The sequence below is a fragment of the Gopherus flavomarginatus genome, chromosome 8 (assembly GCF_025201925.1).
Source record: "Gopherus flavomarginatus isolate rGopFla2 chromosome 8, rGopFla2.mat.asm, whole genome shotgun sequence".
NCBI lineage: Eukaryota > Metazoa > Chordata > Testudines > Testudinidae > Gopherus > Gopherus flavomarginatus.
The window spans coordinates 107,097,626-107,119,804 of NC_066624.1; the positions used below are offsets into that span (position 1 = coordinate 107,097,626).

The 22,179-nt window shown below is 55.7% G+C and overlaps 2 protein-coding genes across 2 annotated transcripts in view; one reads left to right on the plus strand and one right to left on the minus strand.

The window, feature by feature from the left end:
• EEF1AKMT4 (EEF1A lysine methyltransferase 4) overlaps positions 1-14,696 on the minus strand; it is a 33,156-nt gene extending 18,460 nt beyond the window's left edge. Inside the window, exon 1 of the mRNA XM_050964309.1 lies at positions 14,427-14,696. Coding sequence (XP_050820266.1) covers positions 14,427-14,646 — 220 coding nt within the window. The 5' untranslated portion in view covers positions 14,647-14,696. The remainder of the gene's footprint in view (positions 1-14,426) is intronic.
• Positions 14,697-15,490: 794 nt separating this feature from the next.
• On the plus strand, positions 15,491-21,902 carry ALG3 (ALG3 alpha-1,3- mannosyltransferase). The gene is made up of 9 exons (XM_050964292.1): positions 15,491-15,739; positions 16,559-16,658; positions 16,885-17,032; positions 17,635-17,795; positions 19,003-19,123; positions 19,738-19,943; positions 20,323-20,398; positions 20,729-20,874; positions 21,405-21,902. Exons 1-9 carry the CDS (start codon positions 15,547-15,549, stop codon positions 21,592-21,594), a joined length of 1,341 nt encoding a protein of 446 aa, XP_050820249.1. The 5' UTR covers positions 15,491-15,546; the 3' UTR covers positions 21,595-21,902.
• The last annotated feature ends 277 nt before the right edge of the window (positions 21,903-22,179 follow it).

A 22,179-nucleotide genomic window follows, 5' to 3' on the forward strand; every position in this document is an offset into this window, starting at 1 on the left:
AAGTCAATTGGGGGACGGGAGGTTGAGACTTTCCCACTGCCCCTTCCCAGCAGCCTCCCACACCCCCTAGATTGATGAGACAATAGCACACACTCCCTGCCCCCACCCAGGTAAGCTGGGGAACGCAGAGGAGTCTGGCCTGACTGTCTGTTGTCACAGCTAATCCAGCAAACCTCAGTGATTTCCCTTCACTGCAGCTGGCACACGAGGTCCTCTCTGCAGCAAGCTCTGGGCCGGCCTCCTCACCCTGCAACGTGCTGTGGAAGAGACAGAGCACTCAGACTGACGGGGCCCTAGCCTGGGCCCAAACACTGAACAACTTGCATCCAACCTGACCAGTGAAGCTGGATACCAAAAGTAGTAGCCTCCATTTTTGTGGGGCTCACCAAAAAGGCCTGGGTGCCCCCTACTGGCTCCGCAGCCATCATTACAATATTGTCCTCTCTGGAGCCACACACAAACCACACACATCCTGCCACAGACCCAGCGTGGGGCCTCCTGTGCCCCAAAACTCAGCTGGGGCTCCCACTCCTCCTCCTCATCAGGATGGGCCTGGCTAGTCTCATGCAGACAAGGGCCAGGAACAGGGAAAGAGTGGCCAGAAATTGGCGCTTGGATCGTTTAAATCTTGACTAAGGCCTGGAGACCAGCAATGGCGAGAGGGGCCAGCCCCAGTGGGAAGGAGCTGGTCTCCTCCCGTTCTGCTTTGTGACTCCAAGAGCAGTCAGTTTTGGGAAGGGAAGGGGTGCAGGGGGGGTGTCATTAACTTAGAGACAAAGCTGCACTTAATGAGAGTTTGCAAATTCCATTTTAATGTCATAGGCGCCGCCTCTCCCGTGCGTCCACACACGTGGGCAGGTGTGCCCGGGCAGAGGAGCCAAAAGACTCTGCTCCATCCCACATGGCAACTGGGGACACAGATCCCAGCCCTGCTGAACTCTGTCCTCCACAGGCAGCCTGGCCAGCTTCACCGGGGACTAGAGGGGTTTGGCCAGGAACCCAACACCAGAGAACCAGGGAAGAGGGAGCCAGATTCTGCCCTGCCCCACTCCGGGTCGGGCAGATCAGAGACTTCAGTTTGGGATTTACCGGGGCCTGCCCATGTCAGAGTGGTCTGGGGCAAGGAGAGCACTCGGGGCAGCACAAACACCAGAACTGGATCCTCTGGTGACATGGAAGGACTCAGCCGTCCCTGCCACACCCTGGGCTTCAGACACCAGCACTAGCAACAGGTTCTGAGTGTACTACTCACAGGGAGATGGGGCACAGGCAGGGTGTTAAAGGCAACTCCCCCCACAGCATGGTACTGCCCCCTCCCAATACCAGGCTGGGATGCAGAGCGTGCAGCTCCCCCCGCAACATAGTCCCCGCATGCCAGGCTGGGGTGCAGAGACAGTGCATCTCCCTCAGCGATGCAGTCCAGCCCACCCCCCATACCTGTCTGGGAGAGCTGCCTGGTGTCTGCCCCCCAGAGGCCCAGAACCCCCCCCCCCGCATGCCAGGCAGGGGTGCAGAGACAGTGCATCTCCCCCAGCAATGCAGCCCCCCCCATACCTGTCTAGGGGGCAGACACCGGGCAGCTCTCCCAGTGGCACAGCACCCCCCCAATGCAAGGCAGGGGTGCAGAGATGGTGCATCCCCCAGCGGCCAAGGTCTTTACATGGTTTCTCTGGCAGCTAAGTCACAGTGCTGGGTGCAGCCAGTCGGTGGGTCCCTACACTCCTCCCAGACTCCCTGTTCCTGCCCACCTCCACCCCCTGAGCTGTGTGGGGAGCCAACCTACCAGGGAGGGATGCGGCTGGGATTCAGAGGGCACCAGTCACTGAGCAGATTACCGCATCCTGGCACCATCTGGCAGGGCTTAACTGATATGGGGGTGGGGGAAGCATCTGTGAATTTCTAGCGCATGCGAGGCAGATCGGGGAAGGGAACGGGCTGTCCACACTCCCAAGGGAGCTCCCTGCAAAGGCATCTGGGACAGCCAAGGCTTGGCCAAGCGCCCTCAGGCCTGGGGCAGCTCCCGAGCCAAGCCTCATGCAGGGGTGGCAGCTAGGCCACGGCAGGTGCATCTCTGGGTGTCTCCCCAACATAGAACCCCCCCACCCAAGGCTCCCTGCCTGCTCCAGACTGGGTGAGGCACTCCCTTTCCTACTCCAGCTGGCGTCTGGCCTAGCATACTCAGCCCCACCACCAGGTTTGGCCCCAGCCCCCACCCCACACCTGTGGGCTCCCCTCCTACCTTTCCTAAGAAGCCCTCAGCCCCAGGGGGATTTGGCTGCTATTAATCACAGATCGCATAGATTGATCCTGTTAAGGGATCACGCGATTAGACCCGGTTAATCTGAACCTGCTCGGAAACTCGGGGAAAACTCCGGATTAAGGAGGCAGCAGGTTAAAAGCTGCAACAGCAGCCAGATCAGAGATGGATAAAGCACCAGGTGGAATTAATAAGCTTTGCCTCCTCTCCTTCCCACTAAATCCCCCAGATGGACTTCCCTTGCCGCCTGCTGGGGGATCTGGTTGATTCGCAGGAGAAGCACTGTGCTCAGGACAGCGAGGGGCAGGATGCAGTGGGCATTGTCCAGTTCCCCCCTCCCCCACCATCACCCCCAAAGGCTTTACAAACCAAGACACAAACACGTCTTGTCACTCCTGGTGAGCATGTTTATAAGAACAGGAGCTGCCACACTGGGTCAGACCACAGGCCATCTTGTCCTGCTTCTTATCTCCATCCACAGCCAGTATCAGAGCTGCAGGGGGAACTGTACAGAACAGGGAAATTATGGAGGGATCTAGATCTTCCCCTCCTGGTAGTCAGAGCTTTAGGGGGGGCCCCGAGCATTGGGTGGCAACCCTGAACTGTGGCTAGTAGCCATTGATGGGCCTATCCTCCATGAACTGGTCTAGGTTTTTTGAACCCAGTTCTACTGTTGGCCTTCACAAAATCCCCTGGCAAGGAGTTCCAAAGGTGAACACTGCATTGCTTCCCCAGGCAGAGGCATGGATTGGCCAAAATGACCAGGTTCCCCACCCTAGGCGAGGCTGCGCTCTCCTGTTCTTGGACAGCAAGGCCAGAAGGGAATCACCTCCGGCCACCTTCCTGCAGAGAGACTGGCCACAGAGTGCACCCAGCACTCCCCATACCCAACCCACCCACTCATCTCTTCTAGACAGAGACACTTGGTCTTGGGGCAAATTCCCGCCCCCCGCCACCATCCCTCATTGGCTACACCCCCCTGGGTAGGAAGTGCCGACCAAAGCCAGACTGCTGATACAATATTGTGACAGGCAGCAGCAAAGTGTCTCAGTCTTTTCTTGTGCTCCCCCATCTATCCATGTCCTCTCATCTTATCCTTAAATCGAAAGCTCTTTGGGGCAGGGCCCATTGTTTGAACAGCTACTATTGCCACAGAGGCTTGGTGTAAGACCAGGGCTCCGAGGTGCTGGGGTTAGAAAAATAAGAATGCGTTGGAAATTCATGCCCAGATGCCAGGGCTGGGTTTTAAAAAACATTCAACCATCCCGCCCTGTGCATTGTCATGCAATGTGGGTCACCCCCTCTGCCATGCAACTGCCTTCACCAGGGAAAATCTGGGCGGGTTCCTGGTTCTAGCCTCCTCCAAGCTCTGTGCTTTGTACTCCTCTCAAACAGATAGTTAAGGGTTCATGTCTCTTTTGCCCGTAAAGGGTTAAGAGGCTCAGTAAACCTGGCTGACAGCTGACCAGAGGACCAATAGGAGGACAAGATACTTGCAAATCTTGGTGGAGGGAAGTCTTTGTTTGTGCTTTTTTTGCTCTTGGGACTAAGAAGAACCAGACACACCCAGGCTCTCCAAATCTTTCTGAATTAGTCTTTCATGTTTCAAAATTGTAAGTAATAGCCAGGCAAGGCGGATTAGTCTTATTTTTGTTTTCTCAACTTGTAAATGTTTCTTTTGCTGGAAGGATTTTTACCTCTGTTTGCTGTAACTCTGAACCTGAGGCTAGAAGGGGTTTCCCCTGGGCTATATAAATCTAAGTACTCTGTAAAGCATTTTCCATCCTAATTTTACAGAAATAATTTTTACCTTTTCTTTCTTTAATTAAAAGCTCTCTTTTTAAGAACCTGATTGATTTTTCCTTGTTTTAAGATCCAAGGGAATAGGACCTGAACTCACCAGGGATTGGTGGGGGAAAAAGGAAGGGGGGATGGTTAATTCCTCCTTGTTTTAAGATCCAAGCGGTTTGGGTCTGGGTTCCCCAGGGAAGGTTTTGGGGGAACAGAAAGTGTGCCAGACACTAAATTCTGGCTGGTGGCAGTGTACCAGATCTAAGCTAGTAATTAAGCTTAGCAGTGTTCATGCAGGTCCCCACATTTGCACTCTGAAGTTCAAAGTAGGGAAAGAAACCTTGACAACTCCAGACTAGCAGACACTGTGTTAGCCAAGACCCCCTGGCTTCTCAGCCCTTTGTCCAGGTGTCCTAACAGCTCCTTGTTGTTAACGGGATCAAGCCAAGGTTTCCACCCAGATCAGTTATCAGCCAAAGAATCGCTCCAGAGCCCTCGCCCATTGTTTGCGAGGGGCCTTGTTGGGTGAGACGAGATGGTCACAAGGGCTCTGACCAGAACACAACAGCTGGCCCAAGCACCACCAGGGGCGGCTGGGAAGCTGGGACATCAGTCGTCCCTCTTCCGCCCGGCCCACGGCAATTGTGGGAGAGTTCGACGTTCACAGAAGGAGTCAGCTGTTTGCTGTGTCGGGTTCAGTCATGCCCCAGACATCCCTGAGTCACAAGCCTGCAACGGCTGCCCCCCCACTCAGGTCTCACCTCCTGCACTGCCCAGGCAAGCAGCACAGACCCCCTTGCTAGGCATTCCCAGCACCCGAGCCCCGATGCTCTGTGGGTCGCTGCTCAGCTAGTCAGTAGGTCACCCCCACTACTGGGTCATTTCTCAAGTGCCCAGGCATCCTGCATGAAGGGGTGAGCTACTGAGGTGCCGTCTTCTCCATTTGGAAGGAGTCACAGCACATTGTGCCGGGGGCTCTTGCAAACCCCACAAGCTGGGCCATAGCCGGACATCACATTTCAACTTAAGTGCTGCTGGCACTTGGATGCTCATGAATGAGGAGGCCCCTTTAATTGGAAGAAGCTGCAGCTCTACCACTCCCCAGTCAAAGCCAAGGGCTGCTGGAAACTGGTTTTCACTACCACAGAACAATTCCAGCGCTGTGCTGAGGCCAGTGCTTTGCCTGAGCCACCACAGAGAACCAGACGTCCCGAAAGCGCATCCTCGCCATAGGCACTGCAGGTCACCAACGTTCTCCTCCCATTAGCCTCTCAGCTCCCTAAAGGCCAACTGAGGTTTCATAGACCCCCCCGAAGCATCGCGTTCGGTCTAGATGTGAGATATGGGCCAGGCTGATTCCCTCAGGGTGTGTCTACACTACAATGAAACAGCCGCAACTGGCCTGTGTCAGCTGATTTGAGCTGGGGCTATAAAACTGCAGTGTGGACACTGGGCCTTGGGCTGTAGCCCAGGCACTGGGACCCCATGAGGCAGGAGGATCCCAGTCTACACTGCAATTTTATAACCCTGTGAGCTCGTCAGCCAGCACGGGCTGGCCACGGCTGTTTTCACTGCAGTATAGATGGATCTTCAAATATTTTATTGCCCAGAATAAAAGGCACCGGCAACAGCCCTGGATACCCTCCCTCAATGCAGTCAGCACACAGGAATTGTCAGCAAATTCACCTGCCAAGGTGAGGGACATGCAGCATAAACTGACATGCAATTCCACGATACGCAGACAGCGCATGCCAGCCGGCTCCTCCATGGCTGTTCTCCGGTCTCAAGCCCCTGGCTCGCAGCGGGTTGTCGCAAGCAAGGACCGTGCTCTCAGTCAAAGCCCTTTCAGGCCTGTCCACACTGCAGTGCAAGCCCAGGGTTAGCAGAACTTGACCTAGCAGAGCCTGGGCTTGAGCATCTAAACAGGTTTGCAACCTCAGGTTAGGAAGGATTGAACCTGGGTCCGCACCTGGGGCTCCAGCATCGACACTGCATTTTGCAGGCCTGAGTTCAACTCCCACAACTGAGACTTCCCAGCACCGCCCCAGAATGCACCCCCTTTAGCCCTTGGTCTGTGGTGCAGCGCGGGAAAACTTTACTGTCCAAACCTGACTCTCCAGAGGACACAGAAGGCCAGCCCATGTTTTTTTTAAGTAGACCCCCAGAGCATGAGTTCAGTGTGGCTGCATCTACACTGTAAAAAAAAAAAAAAAGGCTTGAAACCCAGGACCTAGTTTGAGTCAGGCGCAAATCCTCCACCCTCGTGGGGTCCTGGGACCCTGGATTGGTGCATGTAAATAGAAGGGGGGTTAGGTTTGAGCCAGAGTTCAAACCCTAGGCTCATGCTGCCATGTAGACGTACTCTGAGGGGCCACAGGAGGAATTCTTCCCACTTGGAGGGGAGACAGTTCTTCAGCTGCCACCAGAAAACGCCCTGATTGTTGATGCACAGAAGCCTCTGGATGGGAACCCAGAGCTCACCTTTCCCAGCACTTTGCTCTTCCACTGTCCTTGGCACCCGTAGAGCTCCAAGCCCTTCACAAAGGAGGCCAGTATCATTTCCAGTGGGGGAGAAAATGGGGGGAGAGTCACTGAAGTGTCGCAAGCCCTTAGCTCCATCTTTCACCCTCATCACCCAGGAAGGTGGGGAGGTTTTCGATTCTCTCTCTGGTCCATCCCACTGGAGCAGTGGAGGAGGGACGGCCCCATATAAAGCCAGACCGATGGGTGTCTCGCAGCTCAGCCTGGTGCTGGTCTGCTCCAAATACCAGGGCTCTAGGAAGTGCAGGGAGGTGCCCCCAAGGGAGTGCCTGGCCCTGGCCTTCATCCTGTCACCGCAGAGATGTGGGGGGTGGGGGGGATGACAATTGAAGTGGGGTGAGCTGGGAGCCAACATTCTCAATGGCCTGAGAAGAGAGACTCTGGAGGAGGTTGGAGCCCCAAGCTGCTAGGGGTGGTGCTGGACACCTCTCCCAAAGGAGGAAGATGGTGGGAACTGCAGCAGATCCTAAGCACGTTGGGGGAAAGGGGGGGGGGGACAGGACACCACAGGACAGATTGGGGACCAGCCCTGGGTAAGTGATCCTAGGCTGGGGAGACTCATCCCTCATACTGGGCTTCAGGGCCTCTGTAAAACCCCATTCCCTCCCTTGAGCACAGAGCCCACAAGGGAGAGGCGCTGCTCAGTCCCAGCCCTGCCTGGAGTAACCTCAGACCTCACCAGCAACAGGAGACAGCTCCCACGCAGCCCAGGACAGGGTGGCACCAGCCCAGGCAGATCCCCACCCCTGAAGAACAATCCCAGCCCGGCTTGGGCTACGTGAGTCCTCAGATCCCCGCTGCCAGGCCCCGCTCACATCAGGCACAGGATCCGCAGCTCTAGCCGAGGGGGCCACAAGGGCACTGAACTCCCTCCCATGGATGTTCCCATTCCGCATGCCGTGGGCGGAGTCAGAACTCCTGGGTTCTCTCCCATTTCCTCAGTTCTCCCCATGGGTTCTGGGCCCACTGCAGGCGGAGGAGAGCAGCGTGAGCTCTTCTGATGCAGCAAGGCCTCAGAGGAGAGCAGAGGGGTGACCGCGAAGCCCGGCTGAGGATCTCAGGCAGAAACTCCCAGACATCCTCACAGCTCTCAGGTGCAACAGACAGGGGTGCAGGAATCTCATTAGCAAAGCATGCCCGGAAAGAGCAGCGGGTTTTCCCCAGAGATGCCCAAGGGGAGGCAGGGAAGAGGGGCCAGAGACCGAGGAGGAGACGCTGCACAAGGAGGCCAGCAGAGGGATCACAATCCCAGACACCCCCAGCAGAGCAGTGGGTCCCCCCAGAGTGGGTTTGCAGAGCAGCCCCCAGAAGGGCTTGGAGCCCCCAAACACAAACCCACTGCTGCAGTGAGCCCAGCAGGCTTTGCCCTGGGATGCAGCCCTGGCCCTAGGCCAGCTCACAGGGGCAGCCCCAAGAGCCCAGGGCCTCCCCCACCCTGAGCTCTGCACTCGCCCACAACAGGGCTTGGAAGTGAGTCTGGCAGTGTCCAGCACCCCCAATGCTGCTTGAAAGGGCCATGCTGCCCCCTGGTGGCGCTTGGGAGAAACTGGCAGGTACAATACTAGTTTTCTAGCGCAGTGGTCTCCAAAGTGGGGTGCGCAAGAGGATTCTTTGGGGTGTGCAGCAGTTCAGGCAGCTTTTTATTTATTTATTTTTGCTCTGAAGGCATCTGAGTGCCTTTTTATTTTTATTTGGTTTGGGGCGGCAAAAATGGAGTGGCAGGGGGTGCGTGCTCAAAATTTTATTTTTTTTTTTACTGATAGGGGCACGCGATCAAAAAAGTTTGGAGACCACTGTTCTAGAGGTTACCTCTGCAGCAGAAATTCGGGGTCCCCAATGCATCCTCTGCTGCCAAGGTCACCCTGGAACAAGGGGGCCCTTGATGGCCTCGCAGACGGATATGGTGTACACACACAGGATGCAGCTCTATGATCTATGGAACGGGTTGCTCAGACTGCAGGCCAGAGGCCTGCTTCCTCCATCAAGTCTTGGGGGGACAGGGGAATAAGGGGTGGGCTGGCACATATGGACATCACCTTGGAGGGATAAGCTATGCAAGCCGAGCTGGCACCTTATAGCCCCTCTGCTCCACAAACAGCTTCCTCCCTGGGACAAGGATCTGCGCTAGCCCCAAACCTTTCACTCGCCCTGCTGGGCCAGTGTCCAGGCTCAGGACTTGCCTAGCACCAACAATGGACATCAGCAACGAGTGCGGCTGAACCAGAGCTGGGCAAGGCATGTCCTTGGTTACACCTGCAGCCACACCACCCTCCTGCACACATTACTGACACCCACTGGCAGCAAGGGGCATTTCCTGTAGCATAGATCAGGCTTATTATGTGCCTGAAGTGACTGACTAGCCAGATAGAGCAGGGGCTGTGGAAAACCCAGGAATGGGAGGGTGGGGAGGGTTAGAACACACCCACACCCAACACCATCTCAGGACATGTAGCAACACAGGCCACAATAGCTCTCCGTGAGCTATGGTTTTAAATTGAGTTTGGATCTTAGCGTGAGTGACAGGCCCAAAGCATGTGACCAAAAAGAGAAATGGTGAGAAACAAGGACTGTGTGTTAAATGCACAGGGACCCTTTGGAATAGCAGCATTCCCTTGTTTAGACCTGTTGCTTAGCCCAAACCTTAAAGAAAAACAGTTAATTGGGTACCAGGTGCAGTGAATAAATTGGATAGAAATGCTCAGTGCAGTAGTCAGGGACAAAATATGGTAGAGAGAGAAGGGAAAAAAACCTTGACAAGCAGAGTGCAGCCCTAAACTGCTTCAATTGCCTTTAGCTAAGGTCCAACCACCAGCAAAGACATCGCTTGTTTGTTAGCACCTCTTCGAGCAGTCAGAGCTTTTCCTTACCCCTCTGGCGGAAGATGTCTCCTGGGCCTGACCTGGTTGGCGTAGTCGGGTGCATGCTGATCACTGTATTGTATGTATCAGAGAGGCTAACAGAGGAGCTTTGCGAGGAACTTCTCCAGGTGGAGGAAGAGCGATTACATGCTCCTTGGGGTAAGTTTGTGAGAGTGTGTGTTGTGCTTGCTGCTCGACTGAAATATACCGTGTGGTCTGGTTGTTTGGGGGACCATGTGTTGACTGGTTGGGTGCTGAGCCTAGCAGCCTGCTAGGCAAAGCCGAGAGCTTAATGAGGCTTTTGGAACAGGAGCGGCTAATGGGAGTTTTGTGAGGTAGTTTAGAGGGAGAGTGGGGGGCTACAAACACTAACATTCCTTAAACTTAAGCCAAAAGACACCCCCTGATGAAAACAAAGCAACGAGCTGCGAGAGTAAAAAAGAGGATGAAGGCAGGAGTCCAGCAACAGAGTGGGGACTACCTAGTTTAGTGCACCCAATGCAGCATGGAGGATTACCCGCCCTATGGGCTGGTGGCATGTGTGTGCATTCAGTGCAAGGAGTTCCTGGCCCTCAGAGACCGTGTACGGGCTTTGGAGACCAGGGTGGCTGAGCTGGAGGAGCTGAGGGAGACAGAGAGGTACATAGATGAGACTTTCTGGGACACAGTACAACGGTCCCACCCCTGGTCTGACAGGCTCTGTGCTACTGAGGAGGATGAAAGCCTCAGGGAAGGAGAACATCCAACTGGAGCAGAGGGAAACAATCCCATAATCGGGACCTTCCTTCCAGATGGTGTGGTATCTTCTCGCACTGATTTATTAATTAAAAACAGACTTTTTAATATAAAGCTTTTTGAAGAAAACAACCAAAAGATAGTTTTAATTAAGATACATCTTTGCATTATAATGTCTCATATAATGGAACAGGGATTATAAATTCTAGTTCTATAGTGCGAGACAATGTATTCCTGGATTAGGGACCCAATCTCATGGGGTTCCAGTGGCTTCTGCATAGATTATTTGGGTTAATCTTTCTACCTACCCAATGGAACTCAGTGCTCAGTCTAGAAGATACCATCAGAGATGCTTAGGTTTTGCAGTTCTCAAACTGGATTTGTCTCCGCGGAGGTAACAGGCTTGTTAACAGCAAATATGTTTTTAAATAAATAAATATATAGGGGTGAGAAATAACAGACCTCAACCCTATTGTCCCTCTGCAAATTTGTGTACATAGAGTCAATCCCTTACCTCTCTCTAAAAGGAAAAGCACAAAGTTTCAAAGAGTTAAATAAACTGAAGATTATTTGGAGCTGATTAGATCTGGACAGGAGAAGAAGTCTGGAGATAAATGTGAGAAGTGAGGGACATATGCTTTTTTGTGAAAATATTACGTTTGCTGTTGAAGAAAAAAAAACCCAGAATACTTAATGTTGTTGTTTTAGTTAAATAAAACAATTTAAAATGTCTGGTGATGTTCGCCTCCAAATACAGCATGGCAAGAAAATCCTCCAAATATTAATTGGAGATCATTCACCTCCCAATGACATCATAAATACCTGCTTCAATTATCTTTGGTAAATGAAATAACCGATCATTCATCTTCTGATATAGCTGTAAAACTAATCTGAAAAGTTTTCAAAAGAAATCACCGTTTAAAAATGTATAGTGTGTACCTTCTAAAAATGGAACCTACATCTATCTCTGAGTTGTGAAGAACATATATTAAGGTTATACCAACCAACAAGAATGCACTTTTATGTAGAAAACCATGATTAAAATTGAGTCTTCCTGATGAGAGATTTAAATCAAGTCCACCCTGGAGACGACTAAGGGAGGATATGATAAAGGTCTATAAAATCCATGACTGGTGTGGAAAAAGTAAATAAAGAAGTGTTATTTACTCCTTTCCATAACACAAGAACTAGGGGTCACCAAATGAAATTAACAGGCAGCAGGTTTAACAAACAAAAGGAAGTATTTCTTCACACAATGCACAGTCAACCTTTGGAACTCATTGCCAGAGAATGTTGTGAAGGCCAAGACTATAGTAGGGTTCAATAAAGAGCTAGATAAGTTCATGGAGGATAGGTCCATCAATGGCTATCAGCCAGAATGGGCAGGGATGGTGTCCCTAGACTCTGTTTGCCAGAAGCTGGGAATGGGCAACAGGGGATGGATCACTTTATGGCGACCTTTTCTGTTCATTCTCTTCGGGGCACCTGGGATCAGCTACTGTCGGAGGACAGGATACTGGGCTGGATAGACCTTTGGTCTGACCAAGTCTGGCCGTTCTTATGTTGCTGGTGGTAGAATACAAGGGTTAATCTAATTATGTTGATATTTTGGATGTAACCAGTGCCAAGTGGCCTTTGGACTAATAAAGGAATGTTTGTGTGGAAACTGAGTTGTGGTAAAACCTTAATAAATCTACCAGGGAAATTTCCAACAGGCTGCAGGGGGTCAGCTCTCAGGAGCTACCCAGAGCGGGAGGCACATTTGCGGCAGTAGCGGGCACTCTCCTCTCTGGGTCGGTGAGGAGGCACAGTGGAGTTCTGCACTAAGGTCACTACAACCCCTCTCAGAAGCAGCCAGTTACTGCCCCAGAGAAAGGGAAAGACCAATCCACGTTCTCCCCTGCCCACCCTGCAGCACTCAGCCCCAGAAAGGCCACATTCAAGGACCACTGACTCAGAGACCTTCCCACACAGTCCAGGCCTTCCGCACAGCTGCTGGGAGGGAATCCAGATGAAACTTGCCATTGATCCTGTGCCCCCAGGCCCTTGGTGCAGCTGCCGCCCATCCTGGACAACAGCAGCTGCTCACTCTCCAGTACCTTCCCCTTCCACGCCTTGAAATGCCCAACCCAGGGTGGAGATGTAGGTAAAGGGATGATGCTCTGCTCAGGCTCCCCGTACAATCCCAGTCACTGGATTTCTCTACTGCAATGATCAGCAATGAAACAATTAACAACATTAACACTCAATACATCGTTAGGCTCCAGAGAGAACAATCCTGGAGATGAGAGGGGGCAGGTCAGGGGTCTCAGAGCTTTCTTTCTGAACTGCCAGCAGGCTCAGGTAGATGAGGCTACCCCTGTGCCAGGTTCTCAAGGCTACTTCCCAGGAAGATGGCTAGAAACATGTGGTACAACAGTGAAAGACTCAACAGTTGAAAAAGTGAAGAATTCTCTCACCACATTCAAAACATTTGCATACGTGGCTGATGAATGCACCGATGCAAATGGGCAGCAAGTCATTGTGTGCGTTATCTTGATGTCAAGGGTAGGCCAATAGATGCATTTCTAGATGACACATCGGCTGCATCTGTGACAACCCACATGTTAGAGTTAAATGCTTGTCAATTCGACCCCAAACAGATGGCTGCTTGTGCCTCTGATGGAGCTGCAAAGTGCTCTGGAAGACATGGTGGAGTACAAGCTTTGCTCAGAGAAAAGTGTAACCCTAATCTCTCCTATGCGCACTGCAGAGGCCATCTACTCCACCGAGCGCTAGTACGAGCTGCAGACACTTCAAAAAGACATTTAAAAAGCTACACATTTAACGTCTTCCTTATATTCTTTTTTCAGCAAGAGTCCAAAAAGACTAAATATCTTGGAAGATAAGAAGATACACTGGGACTGAAGTTCAAATTAGTCCAACCTGGGAAAACCCTCTGGCTTTCTCATGAGCAATTGATCCTTGGCTGTGGTCTTAAAATTACTCCAGATATTATTATTACTGGCTTTGGAAATTATCTACCAAGATGGGATGGATCTAAGTAGCGAGGCTGGTGGATTACTTCTGCTACTAAATTCAGAGAAGACTATTGCCATTCTCTCTCTCTTGTAAGTCTACTGTTGAAACCACTTGGGTCATTAAACAATGCCATCCAGGCATCTGCTACAACAGCAGTAAACCTTTGTCCAGCAATAGAAGCTGCATGTGGATCAGAGAGCTATCCACTGAAAAAAATACTGGAAGAAGCAAGGTTTTCAGTCCAGAAGTTGACTAATGAAGACATTTATATTGAATCCTTAAGTGAAGAAGACAAGAAGTGTTTGCTAAGACACTGAAAAAAGTACACAGTCTTGATTCTTAAAAATCTACAACAGCGACTTCTAGATTCTACTCAACCTCTATGTAGCTTTTACAGATCCCTGTCCTATAAAAACACGACAGTTGAGTGGAGCGAGGCACTACCAGCAATGGGGCTGCCAGGTGCTCAGGACAGACTAGAGAATTTGAACAGAGTGGAATATCATACAACCAACGAATGAAGATTTGGCTTCATCTTCTTTTTTTATCATCACTAGTGGCTCGACCGGATCTTTGTGTTCTGTTTCCTGGGATGAAAGAAGTAGGAATTCATCTCTTGCTACTCCCAGTCACAAGAGCTACAGCTGAGCGTTCTTTTTCATCATTGAATAGATCTTTGTGTTCTAAAAGAAGTCGCCTTCTGCCTGATCATGTGAATGAACTAATGAGCGTATCAATTGAAGGAATGGACGTACCAGACACACGAGAAGCCACCAAAGATGACCACATCGCATTCAAGAAGTTCATTAACAGAGTTGGGCAAAATTATAACAAGAAACCAAGAAGGATTTAGACGTTGTGCTTCATAGAAGGCTTGAGTAGCCAACTTTACTTTTGTGTGATGATTGTAAAACATGAGTTAAATCTAATAAAATGGTCCTGAAATATTTTTCAGTTTTTACTATGGTGCCATACAGCCCACCTTCACCCTCATAGTCACACCCCTATCGAACCACCCCCCAACCCCCATTTCAATTTCTGGGGAAAACGCTGCTAGTGCCGGATAGTGGAAACACATGTCATCCCACACGGGGACCCCCATCACAAGGCCACCAAAAAGACCCAGCCCCGTATGGGAAAAAGAGGATAGAGCCCAGGGTGCCCCTAACCCAACACCAGGCTCCCTTGAGGCTAAGGGGGATTCCCCAGGGGGTTTCACTTACCCAACACCAGGATCCGGTCCCCCGGGCGCAGCTCCGCCTCCAGCTGCTCGCGGAAGCAGGATAAGCCCCCAAACCACTCAGCCGGAGCAGCCCCCACTTCCCGGTACCGCGATTCCCAGAAGCACCGGTCCCGGTACCGGACGTTAGAGTCCGGCAGCTGCGGAAGGTCCATACTCCCGGACCCAGCGGCGCCGTGGTGCCTATATGAGGGCGGGGCCATCGATAACGGGGCGTGGCCGATCCGCAACTTGTCGCTGAAACCGAACCTGCCGCCTGCCACGTGTTTCCCCACAAACCACGTGGAACTTCCGGGCCGGGTTTGGTGCAACGCCGAAAACATTCCGGCCGAAAACTATTCCCCCTCCCCCCATTGGGCGGGACAGAACTCCGTGTGCCGACTCCCAGGGCATGCAAGGAGGAGGAGATGTTTCCCCATGGGGACCCCTTCCAGAGCCCCCCTCCTTGCTGCTCCCCCATTTCCTATGTCACCATCCCCGGCCCTTCTGTCACCCTTCTGCACTACTTAGCCCACCCCCTGACGCCGGGGTCAGGGCAGGGGCACTGATTAATCGTTAATCAGGCCACAGGTAACAGGATCCCAGCCCAGATCCTCGGGGTCGGGGATGGGGCAGGACACCTGTTGATACAGTGACCCCCCTCACACCGCAGTGAAATGCAGCTGCCTCTGGGTGGAGGTGCATCAGCTGCTCCCCCACAGCCTGCCAAGCAGGGCTGTAAGGGAAGAGGATGATTCCTGTGTTGCCAACACCAGCCACTGGGGATTTAGGAGGCCCAGCTTGGTGGGGACATTTAAAAATGTGGCAACTGAGCAAACAGCTGAGCCAACCCCAGTGCTCTCACCAGCAGAGCACTCTGCCCCTCCATAGCCTGGAACAGCCCGGAGCCACCCTGGCCTGATCCTGCCAGTGCCTGTCTCTGGCCAACCCCAAGCAACACGTGGCTGGGCCCAGGGCAAGCTCCTGACACGGCCCCGTCCCAGCCTGAGGGCCTGGGGGACCGGCCTCTCTGGGAGGGCTGCGTGTTTCCTCCCGGAGTGGGGGAGCCCTTAGCCGGTGACACGGGCCCGGGAGTTGGCAGCCTGGCCCGGGCAGGGCGGACGATGACTCCCGCTCCCGGCTCAGGGCTCCGGCGCAAAGGGGCGGCGGGGCCGGGCTCGCTGCGCCAGGGCCTGCGCCGCGCCTGGCAGGAGAAGCACCGGGTGCTCTTGGCGCCCCAGTACACGGGGCTGGTGGCCGCCTGGCTCTGCCTGGCGGAGGTGGGGGTCACGCACTGGGTCATACACAGGGTGGCATGTGAGTGGCCTGGCGCGGTTCCTGCAGGGCGGTGGGGGAGCTGGGCCGGCCCGGGACAGGCCCCGAACCTGGGACCCGGGACCCGCGACCAGGGCTGTGGGTCAGGACTAAGGGGCACTGGTAGAGCTGTGGGTGGGGAGCCCAGGGCTGGGATAGGGGGCTGCGAGTCGGGACTGGGGGGCACTGGCAGAGCTGTGGGTGGGGAGCCCAGGACTGGGATAGGGGGCTGCGAGTCGGGACTGGGGGGCACTGGCAGAGCTGGGTGTGGGGAGCCCAGGACTGGGGTAGCAGGGGGCTGCAGGTTGGGACTGGGGGGCACTGGCAGAGCTGTGGGTGGGGAGCCCAGGACTGGGGTAGCAGGGGGCTGCGAGTCGGGACTGGGCGGCATTGGCAGAGCTGGGGCAGGTGACCCTTGAGGCTGCTGTGGGCTAGTTTTTCACTGTTATGTCAAATTCAAGCTTCTGGCACTCAGTGTCCCGCCCCACCCCCCAGCTCCTCTCACTCGTTCTCCTCTTCTTTCTCAGCTTTTCTCTTCCCCTTCGCCCCTTCACAGTTACTTCACTGGAACAGGCTCCTGCCCAGCTCCCCACCTGGCCCTCCCTGTGATGGCTCCTTAATCCAGTAGTGCCTGTCTCCAGCTCTCTGCCTGGGCTGCTCCTCTGGTGTTACCTAGTTGGGAAGTCCCATGGGGCAAGGACCTGGCTTGGTGTCCGTCTCCCACCCCGTAGGGCTGGGGAATGATCACGTTTTCCCAGTCCCCTCCTAGCACCTGTCTGTGGTGAGCGGCTGCTGAGTGTGAGACGCGTGCTTTCCCCACAGACACAGAGATCGACTGGAAAGCCTACATGGATGAGGTGGAGGGAGTCGTGAACGGGACCTTCGACTACACCCAGCTGAAGGGAGATACCGGGCCCCTGGTGTGAGTACGAGAAGGGGTGGGAGGGAGCTGGGGACTTCGGAGACCAATCCTGGGGGCTGGGATTTCCTGCTGGCTAAGGAAGGGAAGTGTGTGTCTAAGCGGTGGATAGGGCCAGACTCTTTAGGGAGGGGGCTCTTGGGAGGGAGCTGTCCATTGGCCAGGGCCCCTTCCCTCCTGCACTAGCCCAGGCTGCCCCCGCCCCTCACTCCCGTCTCTCTCTCTCTAGTTACCCCGCCGGGTTTGTGTACATCTTCCTGGGTCTCTACTACATCACCAGCCGCGGCACAAACATCCGTCTGGCGCAGTATCTCTTTGGCGCGCTCTATCTCGTGACGCTGCTGCTCGTCTTCCGCATCTACAGCCGGACCAGGAAGGTGAGCCACCACTTGCAGCCATCCAGCCAGGGCCAAAGTCACATGGGGGCTCAAGGGAGCAATCACAGCTCCAGCCTCTGAGCACATCCGCGCTGTGCAGAGCTCTGGCCTCTGTGCGGAGGGTCAGCAGGGGTAGGGGGCAAGACCGGAGTAGCAAAGGAGTGACGTATCTGAGGAGAAGGGCATTGACAGAGCTGGGAGGGCAGGTCTGGAATAGCAGGGGGCTGCAGGCTGGGACTAAGGAGCACTGGCAGAGATGGGGGGAGCCCAGGGCTGTGATAGCAGGGGGCTGCGGGTCAGGAGTGAGGGGCATTGGCAGAGGTGGGTGGAACCCAGGGCTAGGGTAGCAAGGGGCTGCGGGTTGGGAGTGAGGGGCATTGGCAGAGGTGGGTGGAACCCAGGGCTGGGACAGCAGGGGGCTGCGGGTCGGGAGTGAGGGGCATTGGCAGAGGTGAGTGGAACCCAGGGCTGGGGTAGCAGGGGCTGAGGGTTGGGACTGAGGGGCATTGGCAGGGCTAGGATACCAGGGGTGGTGGGTCAGGACTGACGAGTATCGGGGGGGCTGGGACTGCAGTAATGGCCACCTCTGTCTCTGCTCATAGGTTCCCCCCTATGTTTTCTTCTTCATGTGCTGCGCCTCCTACCGCATCCACTCCATCTACATCCTGCGCCTCTTTAACGACCCCGTTGCCATGGCCATCCTCTTCCTCGCGGTCAACCTCTTCCTGGAAGAGCACTGGTCCTGGGGCTGCTTCTTCTTCAGGTGGGTCCCCCCTGCTCCCCCAAACCACAAAGCGGGAGCCTCTTTACCCCTTCCTTTGGCTGCGGAGTGTCGGATTCTTGTGGGTTGTTCTGGGTCAGGACTGACCCCTCCCTAGTCCAGGACACGAGGCCTCTGGGGCTGAGGAGTGCAGCAAGTCCACGCTAGGGGTGGTCACTGCTCCCAGGAGCTCCCAGTCATGGATGGAGCTCTGGGAAGGGGAAAGAGCATAGGTAACTTCTGCTAAGATCAGCAGGATTGACTCTGGCAGCATGACAGAGGTGGGGCTCTAATGGTCCATCTACCCTGCAACTAGATACCCAGGGCTGGCCCAAGTCAGCTGGCAGCGTGCAGGGGCCCTCAGGGGGACTGAGACATGGGTAGGGCAGGGGCCTTCAGGTCACTGCGCGCAGGAATCAGCATTGGGAGCCTTAGCAGAGCAGAGTGGATGGGGAGGGGCAACGCCAAGCAGATGAGGGAGGATGAGCAGGGATGGGCACTTCCCCAGAGTTTGGGTGGCTCTGATGTTGGAGGAGCCAGTGGAGGGATCCCCTACTGGGAGTGACTTGATCAAACCTCTGGGCCAGGATGAGGCTTCTCGGGACAGTGCTTTGTGCGGGCTGGAGGGAGGGTGGTGGGAGCGTTTGGGAGGCCAGAGAGGAGGAGGCAGCGATCGCTCAGGCAGGACATTTGGCCGTGGGGATGGAGAGGAAAGGACGGATTTTGGAGATGCTGAGCATGGAGAAGCAGCAGGATTTGGAAACGGCCCAGATGCGTAAGTCATGGGCGAGGGAGGACGTGCCCCTGACAGCGCCTGTCTGAGCCAGTCAAGCTGCGTTTGGGCCGGGTCCCCATGCCCCCAGTAGCACCTACCTGAGCTGCTCAGCCTGTGTTTCAGGAGACGCAGCATGTAACCCCTCAGCCCACGTGCTCCGACAGGGACAGTTCGTTCCCCTGCCTCCATTCCCCTCAGGATGGGCAGCTGCCTTTCTCCTCTCACTGTCTGTCCTGTCATTTCATCCAGGGCCCTCCCTCAGCACCGTCACAGCGCTGGAATAGAGTCCATTAGGGCACTGGAGCTGTGGAACCTGCCTGGGGGGCAGCCTGCAGGCAGGATCGGGGCCATTCTGCACAAGGTCAGGGCCAGCGAGGGGAGGCAGCCTGCAGGCAGGGCCCTGGTGAGCCGCAGTGACTCTCTCTCTCCCCTCAGCCTGGCCGTGTCAGTGAAGATGAACGTCCTGCTCTTCGCTCCAGGGCTTCTCTTCCTGCTCCTCTGGCGCTTCGGCCTCCTGGGCACCATCCCCAAGCTCTCCATCTGCGCGCTGCTGCAGGTAACCCGCCCCGTGGGACTGGCCCAGCCCAGGCGAATGCTGAGGCCTGCACAGCTGGGCCCAGCTGCATGGCCGGCCCGGTCCGTCCGTGGGTCTCTGCTGCCTCCTGCACGGATGCACCTGACTCTGCCAGGCTGAACCCGAGGCCCAGCAGCCAGAGGTGCATGGAGGACAGGGCACATCAGGAAGGTGGATGCAGGAGTAGAGAGGGAGACTGGGGAAAAGACCGTCCCCACCCAGAGCCCCTTCACAAACTCGCATTTAGTATCCCCAGCCATTCAATGTCCCCACAGGCACTAGGCAGGGAGCCTGGGGGCCCAAAATCACACAGGACGAGCCTGTAGCAACAGGCAGGAGAACGCTGTGGAAGCTCCTTCCCACACCTCTGCCAATGCCCGTCAACCCCAACCCACAGCCCCCTGCTGCTCCGCTGCCCAGCTCTGCTGGTGCCCCTCAGGCTGCAGTCCCCTGCTATCCCAGCCCTGGGCTCTCCCCATCCAGCTCTGCAGGTGCCCATCAATCCCGACCCCCCAGCGCTTAGGGGCATCCAGCGAGATACCTGGGCGGGTCCTGGCTGGGGAGCTGCTCTCATGGTTCGGGGGTCTCACTTGCAGGTGGTCCTGGGGCTGCCCTTCCTGCTGGAGAACCCCGTTGGGTACGTGACCCGATCTTTCGACCTGGGCCGCCAGTTCCTTTTCAAGTGGACGGTGAACTGGCGGTTCCTGCCGGAGGAGGTTTTCCAGCATCGGGCCTTCCACCTGGCGCTGCTCGCGGCCCACCTGGGCGCCCTGGGTCTCTTTGCGCTTCACCGGTGGCACAGGTGAGACCCGGCGTGGAACGGGGCGCCGGGTACAGAGCAGCGGATCCTTTAGGTTTCCCTGCAGGCCCTACGCCGCAAGGTGATTTGGAGAGGAGGCTGGGGCAGCCCACCCACAGGGACCCCTGCCTGGCCAGGCTACGGGGAGCATAGTGTCAAAAAGCTTCTGTTACACTGGGGCTATGGAGTCCTGGGTGCCAGGGGAGGGGAGAACTTCAGTGCATTCTGGGGGCCTCCCCCATTCAGAGCTGGGCCCCTGGCTCTGTGAAGCCATTGCTGGCTGTATTATCTCGGAGGGGCCAGTTCATGGCCCGGGGGGGTCTGTGGCCTCTATGCCGAGGCTGGGCCTGAGGGGTCCTGTGCTTGTCCTTCTCCCCTGCAGGTCTGAGGGGAGTCTCCTGTCACTGCTGAAGGACCCAGCAGAGAGGAAGAGTCCGCCGCAGCCCCTGACGGCCAACCATATCCTTACGCTGGAGCTGGTGATAGAGGCTAGGGCAGGGCAGCCCTGGCCGGGCAGGGAGCACCTGAAGGCCATGGGTTTGAGGAGGCCTCGGTGTGAGCATCTCCGGGCTCCTGGCGCTGCGGCGCTGGGTAAACCCAGGTGTCCTGGGGGCCACCCAAGGGCTGTTTTGGAGCTTCCCCCACACTGGGTTAGGAACAGGGAAGCAGCCACTCCCAATGAAGCCTTGTGGCTCTGGGATTTGGTCACATGCCTGGAGCCCCAGCCTGGGGTGGGAGCACAGTAGCTCTGGAGCCAGCAGCTCCGTAAGCTCCTTAACGGCAGCGCACAGGTCGTCTTCGTTCTCTTCACCTCCAACTTCATCGGCGTTTGCTGCAGCCGGTCCCTGCACTACCAGTTCTACGTGTGGTATTTCCACACGCTGCCCTACCTGCTGTGGTGCACACCCGCCGGGAAGCTCAGCCACCTGCTGAGGTACATGCCTGGGAGGGGAGTGGGGCTGACCTCCCTTTGTGCCTCAGTGTCCTGCCCCCAGCTCCTGGGAATCCCTCCTGCTGCTGGTGCTGCATGGGGCAGGCCCTGGCCTTCACTGGTGCCGTAAACCTGAGCAAATGAGGGGCTGTGTGGGTTCCTCCCAGGTAATTATCCACAGGGCAACTCTGCTTGATTTGTCATCTCTGCTGAGGAAAGGGCCAAGGCCAAGGTCACAGGGGCTGCCGGCCAGGAGTGAGGGGTATTGGCAGATCCATGTGATGGGGGGAGCCCGGGGCTGGGATAGCAGGGGGCTGGGGGTCGGGGTTGAGGGGCACCGGCAGAGCTGTGGGTGGGGAGCCCAGGGCTGGGATCACAGGGGGCTGCAGGTCGGGAGTGAGGGCCACTGGAAGATCCATGTGACACGGAGCCCCTCAGGGCTGGGATAGCGGGGTGAGGAGCTGAAGGGTGTTCTCTCTCTGTGATGGGGGGCCCTGACTCTCCAGCTCTGACCCAGTTATCTCCCATTGTAGGGTTCTCATCCTGGGCCTCATCGAGCTCTCCTGGAACACGTACCCCTCCACGCTTTGCAGCTCAGTCTCCCTGCACCTCTGTCACGGGATCATCCTGCTGCAGCTCTGGTACGGCACCACTGCCCTCCTGGAGCCACAAGGCCCCCCCACTGCCCAGAAAATGACCCCCTCCCTGAAAAAGACAGAGTAAGACTGGGCAGCTGGACAATGGGACCTGCAGCCCCTCCCCATGGGAGCTGGAACCGGATATTCTGCCTGGGGGGGACGATGCACCAGGCTGGTAACTCTGGCTGCTGAACTTCCAGGCTGTTCTGCAGGTGCCGCTCAGCTGCTGGCACTGCCTGTCCTACCCAGCGGCTGAGTGGAGCAGGCCCCCCCAGGACACCTGTTACGTGGGATTTCCTCAATAAACGTGGCAACGCCCCCGTGGGCTCTCCTGCCCCGGCCTGCAGTGATCTGTCTGGCCCCTGCTGCTGCTGGGCCGGGAGCACCATTTCACAGGATGGAGCAGCTGCCCTGCTTTTGGGGGGGAGTGGGGTGTAACGACTGGAGCAGTGGCCTGGGATCCAGGACTCCTGGGTTCCATTCTCAGCCCTAGGCGGGAGTGTGGTTAGTGCTGTGTGGCAGAGGGCAGCTCTGGGAGGGAGGACTCCTGGCTTCTATTTGCTCCCAGGGGCAAGTCCCTGAGGGGCACCTGCAAAGACACCCGTTTCAGGGACCAATGTGGCTGACCCTCGACGTGCTTAAAACTCGCTTAGTCTTAGAGGAGCTGGGA

Coding starts and splice junctions, on each gene's coding strand:
- ALG3 (XM_050964292.1), top strand. CDS start 15,547: ATGACTCCCGCTCCCGGCTCAGGGCTCCGGCGCAAAGGGGCGGCGGGG. Junction 15,740..16,558: donor GGTCATACACAGGGTGGCAT/GTGAGTGGCCTG, acceptor CTTTCCCCACAG/ACACAGAGATCGACTGGAAA. Junction 17,033..17,634: donor TCTACAGCCGGACCAGGAAG/GTGAGCCACCAC, acceptor CTCTGCTCATAG/GTTCCCCCCTATGTTTTCTT.